At 52.8% G+C, this 13,524-nt stretch overlaps 1 protein-coding gene across 2 annotated transcripts in view; it reads right to left on the bottom strand.

Moving 5' to 3' along the window:
• The window catches only part of LOC112233724 (plexin-A1-like), a 327,164-nt gene that overhangs the window by 263,085 nt on the left and 50,555 nt on the right, over nt 1-13,524 (bottom strand). For both annotated transcript variants that reach the window (XM_042300320.1, XM_042300324.1), the window contains exon 2: nt 6,228-7,627. In XM_042300320.1, the coding sequence (XP_042156254.1) occupies nt 6,228-7,409 (1,182 nt within the window). In that variant the 5' untranslated portion in view covers nt 7,410-7,627. The remainder of the gene's footprint in view (nt 1-6,227; nt 7,628-13,524) is intronic.

The following is a 13,524-nucleotide window of genomic DNA, read 5'->3' on the forward strand; positions in this document are numbered from 1 at the left end:
AGTATCCAGGCATATCTTCATGTAGGTCGGTGTAGCAGCGGCGGCGGCTCCTATGTGCGGCCCAAACGCAACCCTATATTTCGTAGTGCGCGACTTTTAACCAGCTCTGGTCAAGAGCAGTGCTCTAACATCGGGAACCAGGTGCCATTTTGGACACCGTCTTTTGTATGTGCAGGCTAACCTGCAACACTATCAAACTGCCGAGGCTAGATGCATGGGGAGAGTTGGAGATTCACATCCGCTCTTACTTTGAAGAGAGATACCAGTCGAGTTCAATAGTGCTGTGAGTAGGCATCCTGCATAGTGTAGCGCACGCGCGTCCTGCTTAGTACGGGTCACCCGGCATCTCGATCACACAAAGATGACCCCACCCCCCCACCCCCATGTCGGCCTCTCAGTCTTCTTTTCCTACTCTATGGTAGGAATCCCAGGTTGCCCGGCACCTCGCCGGAAGAAGCTAAACCATTGTTCCACCGTCTCCAGGAAGGGTCGGGTGGACGGTGAGTTCACGGAGATTCATACTCCACATGTCGGCGCCATCTTAGGCGAGAGCGAGAAATAGAGATGTGGGCTAAACCTAAGGAAAGGTTGTGATAGTAGAATTGCATTTTGTTTGTCCATTACAGACTTCATGAATGCCTGCGCATGCCACACCCACACCCCCCTAACCAGAACACACACACCCCCACCTCACCAAACACGACACACACACACAACCATCCCCAACAAAAAAACACGACACACATCCCCACCCACAACACACACAACACACTTCCCCACCCACCCACTATACACTTCCCCACCCACCCACCCAAACACGACACACATCCCCACCCACCCACCCACCCACCCACAACACACACCACCCCACCCCAACCAGACACACACACTCAAATCGCCACGGCGCCAACACTAACGGACATCCTCCACGGTTCTATTCTCCTCCTATTCCCTTCCTGACGGCGTGAATGTCAAGATGTCACCTGAAGACGGTGAGCGTTATCTGGCACACTGCCAGCCACCAGCTGGCGCCGAGGGTCAGGAGCAGCGGTAGAAAGCTCCTTCCCCGTGAAGAGCCAGCGGATGACGGAAAGCCTCGGCGGTGACAGCCCAGCGCCCGGGTGACTGACAGCGATATTATTGGTGCGGGAGCATTCTGTTCAAATCTCCTCCTGCTCTGTGGCTGGTGGTACCAGCAGACACATGGGCAGCACAGGCTTTCTGTAGCTAGCTTCTCTAGCTCTCTCTTTTCCCTTTCTCTCCATCTGCAATATCCACTTCTCCTCGCCTCCCTCAGCAGATATAGCCTGCAAAGGCATGTCTCCTTTCTCTTTCTGTAGCTACTTCTCACTCGCTCTTTCACTCGCTCTTTCACTCGCTCTTTCACTCGCTCTTTCACTCGCTCTTTCACTCGCTCTTTCACTCGCTCTTTCACTCGCTCTTTCACTCGCTCTTTCACTCGCTCTTTCACTCCAGCTCACTATTCCTCAGTGGTGTAAAGTACTTAAAGAAAAATACTTTTTAAAGTACTACTTACGTAGTGTTTTTTGGGTATTTATATTTTTTGGACCACTTTTTATTGGACTCCACTACCTTCCTAATGAAAATAATGTATGATTCACTCCTTACATTTTCCCTGACACCCAAAAGTGCGTTACATTTTCCCTGACACCCAAAAGTGCGTTACATTTTCCCTGACACCCAAAAGTGCGTTACATTTTCCCTGACACCCAAAAGTGCGTTGCATTTTCCCTGACACCCAAAAGTGCGTTACATTTTGAATGCTAATAAGCAGGACAGGACAATTGTCTAATTCGCACAATAATCAAGGCAACATCCCTGGTCATCCCTACTGCCTCTGATCAGGTGGACTCACTAAACACACATGCTTTGTTTGTAAATCACGTCTGACTGTTGTAGTGTGCCCCTGGCAATCCGTAAATTTAGAAAACAAGAAAATCGTGCCGTCTGGGTTGCTTAATATAAGGAATTTTTAATTATTTACACTTTTGCTATCAATACTTAAGCATATTTTAGTGATTCCATTTACGTTTGATACGTATATTTAAAACCAAAAAACGTTTAGACTTCTACTCCAGTAGAATTTTGCTGGGTGACTTGCTTTTACTTGAGTCGTTCTCTATTAAAAGGCATCTTTACTTTTACTCAGGTACGACAACTGGGTACTTTTTTCACCAATGCCATTTCTTCCCTCTCCACCCCCTCTCACTCTCCCAATCCTCCACCCACTTGCTCTCCCGCTCTTATTCTCTCTCCCACCTCTCCCTCCCGATCTCGGTCTTGCTCCCTCCCTCTGTGGAGAAATGGTTTCTATGGATCTACTCCCTGAGTGGTGGAAGGTCATAGCATCACTAATAAACCCCAGACAGATGAGATGAGGGCCTGAGAACACCGCCACTGCCCGAGATCGCTTCAGATAGGTGTGTGTGTGTGTGTGTGTACAATATAAAGAACAAAATTACATAATAAATATCTACAACAGTGAACCTACAGTGCCTTGCGAAAGTATTCGGCCCCCTTGAACTTTGCGACCTTTTGCCACATTTCAGGCTTCAAACAAAGATATAAAACTGTATTTTTTTGTGAAGAATCAACAACAAGTGGGACACAATCATGAAGTGGAATGACATTTATTGGATATTTCAAACTTTTTTAACAAATCAAAAACTGAAAAATTGGGCGTGCAAAATTATTCAGCCCCTTTACTTTCAGTGCAGCAAACTCTCTCCAGAAGTTCAGTGAGGATCTCTGAATGATCCATTGTTGACCTAAATGACTAAAGATGATAAATACAATCCACCTGTGTGTAATAATCAAGTCTCCGTATAAATGCACCTGCACTGTGATAGTCTCAGAGGTCCGTTAAAAGCGCAGAGAGAATCATGAAGAACAAGGAACACACCAGGCAGGTCCGAGATACTGTTGTGAAGAAGTTTAAAGCCGGATTTGGATACAAAAAGATTTCCCAAGCTTTAAACATCCCAAGGAGCACTGTGCAAGCGATAATATTGAAATGGAAGGAGTATCAGACCACTGCAAATCTACCAAGACCTGGCCGTCCCTCTAAACTTTCAGCTCATACAAGGAGAAGACTGATCAGAGATGCAGCCAAGAGGCCCATGATCACTCTGGATGAACTGCAGAGATCTACAGCTGAGGTGGGAGACTCTGTCCATAGGACAACAATCAGTCGTATATTGCACAAATCTGGCTTTTATGGAAGAGTGGCAAGAAGAAAGCCATTTCTTAAAGATATCCATAAAAAGTGTTGTTTAAAGTTTGCCACAAGCCACCTGGGAGACACACCAAACATGTGGAAGAAGGTGCTCTGGTCAGATGAAACCAAAATTGAACTTTTTGGCAACAATGCAAAACGTTATGTTTGGCGTAAAAGCAACACAGCTCATCACCCTGAACACACCATCCCCACTGTCAAACATGGTGGTGGCAGCATCATGGTTTGGGCCTGCTTTTCTTCAGCAGGGACAGGGAAGATGGTTAAAATTGATGGGAAGATGGATGGAGCCAAATACAGGACCATTCTGGAAGAAAATCTGATGGAGTCTGCAAAAGACCTGAGACTGGGTCGGAGATTTGTCTTCCAACAAGACAATGATCCAAAACATAAAGCAAAATCTACAATGGAATGGTTCAAAAATAAACATATCCAGGTGTTAGAATGGCCAAGTTAAAGTCCAGACCTGAATACAATTGAGAATCTGTGGAAAGAACTGAAAACTGCTGTTCACAAATGCTCTCCATCCAACCTCACTGAGCTCGAGCTGTTTTGCAAGGAGGAATGGGAAAAAATGTCAGTCTCTCGATGTGCAAAACTGATAGAGACATACCCCAAGCGACTTACAGCTGTAATCGCAGCAAAAGGTGGCGCTACAAAGTATTAACTTAAGGGGGCTGAATAATTTTGCACGCCCAATTTTTCAGTTTTTGATTTGTTAAAAAAGTTTGAAATATCCAATAAATGTCGTTCCACTTCATGATTGTGTCCCACTTGTTGTTGATTCTTCACAAAAAAATACAGTTTTATATCTTTATGTTTGAAGCCTGAAATGTGGCAAAAGGTCGCAAAGTTCAAGGGGGCCGAATACTTTCGCAAGGCACTGTATGTGAGCTTTCCACACACACACACACACACACACAGTCACAGTCCATTTACAGGGGTAATGAGGGGAGCTGACAGTACGGGAGACCATTCATCATGATAGGTTGCACCCTTCAGCTGGCCAATGGCCTGCCTCAATCCGCCTCGCCTCCCAGCCGCTCTACACCAGGGTCAACTGCTGACCTCATCTAGCCCCTCACGGAGCAATGGGCCAAAATCACCCCAGACACTGATCTAAGGTCAGTTTTCAAAGGTTAAGGTTAAGAGAGTGGGGGAGAGGAATGCTGTTCCAAGACCTGTGCTTACAGGATTACTTATACTCAATGAGTCCTCAAGCCTGACCTGGCGTCGCCACAGGATCAAGGGCCAGCCAATCGGCTGAACACAGCAGCTCTTACATCACCGTTCCCACCAGAACCGGGGAGCTGTGGCAACGAATGGGCTTAAAAAGCGGGAATCCAGAATGAGTCAGCGTGGAATGGTTTGCGACCGACTGGCTGACTAAGCAGATTGCGGGGTGTTACTTGAGAGAAGATCACATTTTAACTGGCTTTGGAAAAAAAGTTATCCTGTGTAAACGCTACTTGTGAGGACACATTAGCACGCGGAGAACCAGAGCCCATTTCCAAAACGGTCAAATTAACACTCACGGGGAGAAGAGGAGTTGAGAAAGAAAGGGCCAACACGACGACAGGAAATCAACTGCAGCTGAGGAGGAGAGAGGTGACCCCCGAGTGCCTCAACTGGGCCATTCACAAATCCCTCTTTTTTTCGCTCTCCCTCTCTAGGTTTAGAAACCACAGAAGGCGCGACTCAGCCAGGCTTTTCAGCAGCCTCCTTTCCCAATCTCTCCATCCCTTTCTTTCAAGCACCTGTGCACTCTTGGTAATGAACTGTAATAAAGAGTGACCTGCTGTTGCTCCTGCTGTACTCATTCATAGTCCATTATGTGTATGACGTACAGCTGAAGATGGGCCTTCATTAGCACGTAGCACCTGTCACCAAGCTGGGCCGTACCGCTGTTTAATAAGAATGCTATATCAAAAGAACGAATCATTAGAGTGGTAGAGACTAAGAAAGGGGGGGGGATGAGAAAGAGAGCACAAAAAAAAGAGGGAAAGAACGAATGAAAGAGGAAGAAGGAGAGAGAGGGAGGGAGGTTGAGAACGCCAGCTAACAGGCTGAGTAAGTGAGTGAGCGAGTGACAAAGACAATAAGAAGTAGAAGTCAACTGTAGATGGATATATAGAGGGGGAGCGAGAAAGAACGGGGAGAGGGCGAGAAAGCGGGATGACTGTTGGGAAGAGAGAAGGAGGAAGAGGAAGAGCAGAAGGGATAAGAGAGAAGGGGATCGAGAAGGGAGGAGGCTAAAGAGAGGGCGACGGAGATGTGGACTGAGGCCTGTTTATCTCGGCCTGGAGCGGGGTGTGCGCTCTCGAAAGCAATGCGCGGCCATGCACCGTAGATCAGTAGGAGAACCCCAGCCAAGCCTCTGTCTTCCCCCGAGGGGCCGCGTACTGCAGACAGCATGTGATCAAACCCTCTCTCAATGAATTTGTGTGTGTGTGTGTGTGTGTGTGTCATTTGAGTGACATTTCACAAATCCTGGGGACTGGGCTAATGATATCACCGTTGGACTAAATCAAAGCACTCAGTGGTTCCAGGAAGAGAGTGGGAACCGGGCTCAGAGTCACGACGCCTCAGCACTTCCTCTCTAATTACGACTGGCCTACAGATGGCCCCAGGGAGAAGTGGTGGAAGGGGACTAAAGCTAAATGCCAGCATCATGGCAGAGGCGTGTTGAGGAAGGCCCATGTATTCATCACCACTGTCTGAATCGAAACCCTGATAATTGCAGGGTGGCTGTAACTACGGTCTCCTCAAGTTTGACAGATCTCCAGTGAGACCACAAGGTCAGCCATTACAGAGCTTAGGCCTTTTGTTCAATGCTCTCTGAAAAGAGCATGGCAAATAATAAGAATCAAAGTGAATTTAATGTGAGGGACATATCAGAATTGAAGGGCAGTGAATTGAATCGGAGAATCCGATAGAGGTCAGTGGCGCTACGAGGGTCGCAGGGACTCACCGAGTTGATGCAGGCCAGCTCCTTGTTGAGCAACCAGGGCAGGGACAGCCTTCCCTCTCCCCTGTAGCAGGACTGGATGCGCTCCTTGATCTTCTCCTTGATGCGGCGCAGTGTGAACAGGCACAGGGCCGACTCCTTGGGTGGTTTGGCCCTGTTTTTCTGGCCTTGGGAGAAGACCGTGAATAGGATGTCCTCGTCTTCGGAAATGCTTAAAGAGTCAGCCAACTGCTTCCCGGGCCGGCTGAGGTAAGCATCCTGGATGAGGCGGTACTCCACACCATCCTTGGTGCAGCCAATGGGGAACTCCACGTACGAGTAGAACTTGGGGTCGTCCACGCAGAGACGGACGATCTTGGAGGTGAAGAACTGTTCGCCGGAGGCGTCTGGCGAGGTGAGCTGAGTGTCCAGCTGCATGGTCAGGTAGTAGACAAACTGCTCGCTGCTGAAGCTGTAGATGTAATAGATGTCGAAGGCGGGGAATTTGCTGAGGGTGTCCGAAGGGATCTTGAGCTGCGAGGAGACAAACTCGTCCTGGTAGACGAAGCTGAACATGTCGGCGTTCTCCTCATTGGCCATCAGCTTGCGGCTGGAGAGTGTGGGGAAGTACTCAGACTTGCCGTCGATGGGCGTGCCGATGAAGAGCTTGCTGGCGGGGCCATGCGGGGAGGTGATGATGACCCCGGACATGGTGCCAGACTCGGCCACACTGGACAGGTAGTGCTCCTTGCGGTGGTGTGGCTCGCCTAGCTTGAACAGGTCGTCCAGCCTTAAAAACTGGCAGATGCCCTGGGAGGTGCTCCCGCAGGCGATGAGCCGGTTCTGGGCGTAGTCAATGAGCAGCAGCTTGTTGACATTGCTGGTCTGGGCCAGGTCGTGGGGGCAGGACTGGACGCTGGGCGGGGGGTAGCACTTCTCATTGTCCACCACGGGTCCAGTCATGTGGCTCCGCAGCTTGGTGAGGTTGCTGGAGAGCTTGAAGATCCAGTTGACCGAGCCGACGTAGACCTCGCCCGTCTTGTTGTGAATGGCCAGGTGTGTCAGTCCCCAATCGGGCGGGAAAAAGGTTTTGAAGGTCTGGGGTTGGCCTCCTGTTTGGGATGGGCCTACCAAGAGGACTAGCACCATGAGAAGGAGCAGGTTCCCCAGATGAGGGGCAGCGAGTGACCTCTGTAAGGGCCACATATCTGGGACTTGCGGGAGGCAAGGCTGGGGGAAGGGATGGGGGAGGTGGGTTCACTCCAGCACCTAGTCCGGCTCTGTTTGTGTTCAGCTATATTCCCCTGGAAGGAGAATGGACTGGCCAAGGGAAGGGGGGGGAAGCTCCTATTGATCCGGTGTCCTTTTCTCTGCGTTCGGAGCTGTCATCCAGAGCATCATCCACAGCGGCATTTGTAGGAGCCCTGCAAGGCAAAAAAAAAAAAAAAAAAAAAACACATTATGAGACGCGATGGAACATTACCTATTGATTATGCATCAGCCCGGGAACCTGAAAGCACACGAGATACGCTGCCAAGTTAAGACAAAAGTCAAGACGACATTCAACCACCCCAGATGAATAAATGACACAAACTCAGGCCTGTAGGGCATATCCGTGACTACACTCAATTGTGAAGGGAGACAGCTAGCGAGAGCTTCGGGCATATTACACAACGCACGGTACAATAACGCGAGTCACACTGCGATGAGTTAGAGACACACAACACCCGGCATGTTAATATTTCACATGTTCAACGGTAGAGTGAGGGGTTTAGAGAAGGTCTGCTGAGAAAATCCCCGGAGGTGGCACACTTCTATGGACGCCACGCAATTTGTATCCAGGTCTGCTCCCTCCCAGGCCTCCCCACTGCATGCAGTATCAGCAAACTACCCAGCATCCCCCTCTTCTCCTAATTAGGCCCTTATTCTGTCAATAGCACCAAGGCATGGTTCTCAGTTACTCTGTGGCAGATCCGCAGCTCTCTGATGGCCAAAACATGTTTGCTACCCTGAGGGAGGTTGAGTAAAAAAATGATGATTCGTGGTCATTATGCTCCATTGGGAATGTTGAGAACAATACAAGCTAGAAAAAAAAGGGAAATTAAAGAATGAGATGGATCGAGACTCGAGACAAAAGTATACTGCACACGTCTCAGAGAGATTAATTGCTGTTGTTGTTGTCATTGTTGTTGCGGTTCCAACAATACAATTCCCATTTTCACTCCAGCCAAAGCTTCTCTCGCCATCTCGCCCACCCAACCCAGTCATCCACTCCCAGCAGTTAAATGCAAAAAAATATGATTATTTATTTAACCTTTATTTAACTAGGCAAGTCGGTTAAGAACACATTGTTATTTACAATAACGTCCTACCCCAGCCAAACCCGGATGACTCTGGGCAAGTTGTGCGCAGCACTATGGGGCCTTAGGAGGGACGGGGGAAATAATGGGAGAGGAGGGATGGGGACGGGGGGTTGATGGGAGAGGGGGGTTGATGGGAGAGGAAGGACGGGGGGTTTGATGGGAGAGGAAGGACGGGGGGGGGGTTTGATGGAAGAGGAGGGACGGGGGGGGGTTGATGGGAGAGGGGGGTTGATGGGAGAGGAGGGATATGGGGGATTGATTGACGGGGAGGTGAAAGTAATGGAAAAATACTTTTTTCCCTTGTGGGTGACTTCTAGTGCCAATGATAGCAGGGAGTTTGAGTTGGCCCATCTCAGCGCTGCATGACAGACCAATCATGTTCCGGCGATACCGGGACATTAGTTTTCCTGTAAATGCTGATTACGCAAAATGTGTGCGGCAACTCTCAGAGGCCCGGCTTAATTTCACCTAGACTATGAAAGTGTTGGCAGAGGGTTATTTTATGACCAAACCGAATTGGGAAAGACGAGAGATGATGGAGGGAGGGACGAAAGCCGTGTGTGTGTGGGGGGGGGGGGAACAAAAACATGAGATATAACGAAAATCTAAAAATGAAGAGAAAGAGGGAAGGAATAATAAATCAATTCTTTCCTCCCTTATCTTGGGTTTTCCTCTGGAGAGTGATTTCAGGGGCTGGCCTGTGTGTCAATTAGTCCCCAAGAACGCATGGAGGTAGTACGGTCAGTTAACAAATGACTGTGTCCATGTGTGCGCATTGGAGGGAGATTTAGGGGGAAAGTGTTTTGGTTCGGAAAAATGCACACAATCAGACAGCCCTAAAAGCTAGCCGGTGGAATTGCAAACCATAACTCTGGTAGCAGCGAGGTTCAGGGGAGTTTGTGTCATCCAATTTCCACAAATGAAAGCCTGGACAAGATGAATATGCTGTGGAAAGAGAGAGGGGGCGAGAGAGAGAGAGAGAGAGGGGGGGAGAGAGAGAGAGAGGGGCGGGAGAGAGAGAGGGGGCGAGAGAGTGAGAGAGAGGGGCGAGAGAGAGAGTGAGAGAGGGGGGCGAGAGAGAGAGAGAGAGGGGCGAGAGAGTGAGAGGCGAGAGAGTGAGAGGCGAGAGAGTGAGAGAGGGGGCGAGAGACGAGAGAGAGGGGCGAGGCGAGAGAGAGGGGGCGAGAGAGAGAGAGGGGAGAGAGAGAGGCGGCGAGAGAGAGAGAGGGGCGAGAGAGAGAGGGGCGAGAGAGAGAGGGGCGAGAGAGAGAGGGGGCGAGAGAGAGAGGGGGCGAGAGAGAGGGGGGCGAGAGAGTGAGAGAGAGGGGCGCGAGAGTGAGAGAGAGAGAGGGCGAGAGAGGAGAGAGAGGGGCGAGAGAGTGAGAGAGAGGGGCGAGAGAGTGAGAGAGAGGGGCGAGAGAGAGGGCGAGAGAGAGAGGCGAGAGAGTGAGAGAGAGGGGCAGTGAGAGAGGGGCGAGAGAGAGAGGGGCGAGAGAGTGAGAGAGAGGGGCGAGAGAGAGGGGGCGAGAGAGAGAGAGAGGGGGGCGAGAGAGAGGCGAGAGAGGGGCGAGAGAGAGGAGAGGGCGAGAGGGCGAGAGAGAGGGACAGAGAGGGGCGAGAGACAGAGAGAGGGGCGGGCGAGAGAGAGAGGGCGAGAGAGAGGGGCAGTGAGAGGGGCGAGAGAGTGAGAGAGAGGGGGCGAGAGAGAGAGGGGCGAGAGAGAGAGGGGCGAGAGAGAGAGAGAGGGGCGAGAGAGGGAGAGAGGGGCGAGAGAGAGGGGGCGAGAGAGAGAGAGAGGGCGAGAGAGAGAGAGGGGCGAGGGCGAGAGAGAGGGGCGAGAGAGAGGAGAGGGGAGAGAGAGAGAGAGGCGAGAGGGGAGGGAGAGAGAGAGAGGGGGGCGAGAGAGAGAGAGAGAGAGAGAGGGCGAGAGAGAGAGAGAGAGGGCGAGAGAGAGAGAGAGGGGCGAGAGAGAGACAGAGGGCGAGAGAGAGAGAGACAGAGGGCGAGAGAGAGAGACAGAGGGGCGAGAGAGAGGGGACAGAGGGCGAGAGGGCGGAGAGAGGGCGAGAGAGAGGACAGAGGGCAGAGAGGGACAGAGAGAGAGAGGACAGAGGGCGAGAGAGAGAGAGAGAGGGGGCGAGAGGAGAGAGAGGGCGAGAGAGAGAGGGGCGAGAGGGAGAGAGGGGCGAGAGAGAGGCGAGAGAGAGAGAGGGCGGAATGAGAGAGAGAGAGAGCGAGAGGAGAGAGAGGGGCGAGAGAGAGGGACAGAGGGGCGAGAGAGAGAGAGGCGAGAGAGGGCGAGAGAGAGAGAGGGCGAGAGAGAGAGAGAGACAGAGGGCGAGAGAGAGAGAGAGGGGCGAGAGAGAGAGGGACAGAGGGCGAGAGATTAGAGAGAGAGAGAGACAGAGGGCGAGAGAGAGGGACAGAGGGCGAGAGAGAGGGACAGAGGGCGAGAGAGAGAGAGGGAGCAGAGGGCGAGAGAGAGCGAGAGAGAGAGAGGGGGAACAGAGAGAGAGGAGAGAGGGGCGAGAGAGAGAGGGCAGAGGAGAGAGAGAGAGAGGGGCGAGAGAGAGAGAGAGAGGGCGAGAGAGAGAGAGAGAGGGCGAGAGTGAGAGGGACAGAGGGCAGAGAGGGCGAGAGAGAGAGAGAGGGAGAGCAGAGAGGGGCGAGAGAGAGAGAGAGAGGGCGAGAGAGAGAGAGACAGAGGGCGAGAGAGAGAGAGGGAGAGAGGCGAGAGAGAGAGGGGACAGAGGGCGAGAGAGAGGGGGGACAGAGGGCGAGAGAGAGAGGACAGAGGGCGAGAGAGAGAGGGACAGAGGGCGAGAGAGAGAGAGGGACAGAGGGCGAGAGAGAGAGAGGACAGAGGGCGAGAGAGAGAGGGACAGAGGGCGAGAGAGAGAGGGGGACAGAGGGCGAGAGAGAGAGGAGACAGAGGGCGAGAGAGAGAGAGAGAGAGGGGACAGAGGGCGAGAGAGAGAGAGGGGACAGAGGGAGAGAGAGAGAGAGAGGGGGGGACAGAGGGCGAGAGAGAGGGGGCGAGAGGAGGAGAGAGGGCGAGAGAGAGAGAGAGACAGAGGGCGAGAGAGAGGGAGAGGGAGAGAGGGCGAGAGAGAGAGAGAGAGACAGAGAGAGAGAGGAGGACAGAGAGAGAGAGACAGAGAGAGAGAGAGAGAGAGACAGAGAGAGAGGAGAGGGACAGAGAGAGAGAGAGAGAGAGGGACAGAGGGCGAGAGAGAGAGAGAGGACAGAGGGCGAGAGAGAGAGAGGGACAGAGGGCGAGAGAGAGAGAGAGGACAGAGGGCGAGAGAGAGAGAGACAGAGGGCGAGAGAGAGAGAGAGGGACAGAGGGCGCAGAGAGAGAGAGAGACAGAGGGCGAGAGAGAGAGAGGGGACAGAGGGCGAGAGAGAGAGAGAGGGACAGAGGGCGAGAGAGAGAGAGAGGACAGAGGGCGAGAGAGAGAGAGAGAGAGACAGAGGGCAGAGAGAGAGAGAGAGGGACAGAGGGCGAGAGAGAGAGAGAGGGACAGAGGGCGAGAGAGAGAGAGAGAGGAGGGGACAGAGGGCGAGAGAGAGAGAGAGACAGAGGGCGAGAGAGAGAGAGAGAGAGAGAGAGAGAGAGGGCGAGAGAGAGAGAGAGAGAGAGACAGAGGGCGAGAGAGAGAGAGAGGGACAGAGGGCGAGAGAGAGAGAGGGGCAGAGAGAGAGAGAGAGAGACAGAGGGCGAGAGAGAGAGAGAGGGACAGAGGGCGAGAGAGAGAGAGGACAGAGGCGAGAGAGAGGGGACAGAGGGCGAGAGAGAGAGAGACAGAGGGCGAGAGAGAGAGAGAGAGGGGCGAGAGAGAGAGGACAGAGGGACAGAGAGAGAGAGAGAGACAGAGGGCGAGAGAGAGGGGACAGAGGGCGAGAGAGAGAGAGAGAGAGAGGGACGAGAGAGGAGACAGAGGGCGAGAGAGAGAGAGGACAGAGGGCGAGAGAGAGAGAGACAGAGGGCGAGAGAGAGAGAGGGACAGACAGAGGGCGAGAGAGAGAGAGAGAGACAGAGGGCGAGAGAGAGAGAGAGGGACAGAGGGCGAGAGAGAGAGAGACAGAGGGCGAGAGAGAGAGAGAGAGAGAGGGCGAGAGAGAGAGAGAGAGAGAGACAGAGGGGCGAGAGAGAGAGAGAGGGCAGAGGGCGAGGGGACAGAGAGAGAGAGAGGGACAGAGGGCGAGAGAGAGAGAGACAGAGGGCGAGAGAGAGAGAGAGACAGAGGGCGAGAGAGAGAGAGAGACAGAGGGCGAGAGAGAGAGAGAGGGCGACAGAGGGGGGACGAGAGAGAGAGAGAGGGACAGAGGGCGAGAGAGAGAGAGAGAGAGAGAGAGAGGGACAGAGAGAGAGAGAGGGGGACAGAGGGCGAGAGAGAGAGAGAGGGGGACAGAGGGCGAGAGAGAGAGAGAGAGGGCGAGAGAGGGACAGAGGGCGAGAGAGAGGGAGAGACAGAGGGCGAGAGAGGGACAGAGGGCGAGAGAGAGAGGGACAGAGGGCGAGAGAGAGAGAGACAGAGGGCGAGAGAGAGAGAGGGACAGAGGGCGAGAGAGAGAGGACAGAGGGCGAGAGAGAGAGAGAGGGACAGAGGGCGAGAGAGAGAGAGAAGGGGGACAGAGGGCGAGAGAGAGAGAGAGGGGGGGGACAGAGGGCGAGAGAGAGAGAGAGAGGGGGACAGAGAGAGGACAGAGGGCGAGAGAGAGAGGACAGAGGGCAGAGGGCGAGAGAGAGAGAGGACAGAGGGCGAGAGAGAGAGGGACAGAGGGCGAGAGAGAGGAGGGACAGAGGGCGAGAGAGAGAGAGGGACAGAGGGCGAGAGAGAGAGAGAGAGGGACAGAGGGCGAGAGAGAGAGGAGGGACAGAGGGCGAGAGAGAGAGAGAGGGACAGAGGGCGAGAGAGGACAGAGGGACAGAGAGAGAGAGACAGAGAGGGACA

Source organism: Oncorhynchus tshawytscha, linkage group LG02 (genome assembly GCF_018296145.1).
Source record: "Oncorhynchus tshawytscha isolate Ot180627B linkage group LG02, Otsh_v2.0, whole genome shotgun sequence".
Lineage (NCBI taxonomy): Eukaryota > Metazoa > Chordata > Actinopteri > Salmoniformes > Salmonidae > Oncorhynchus > Oncorhynchus tshawytscha.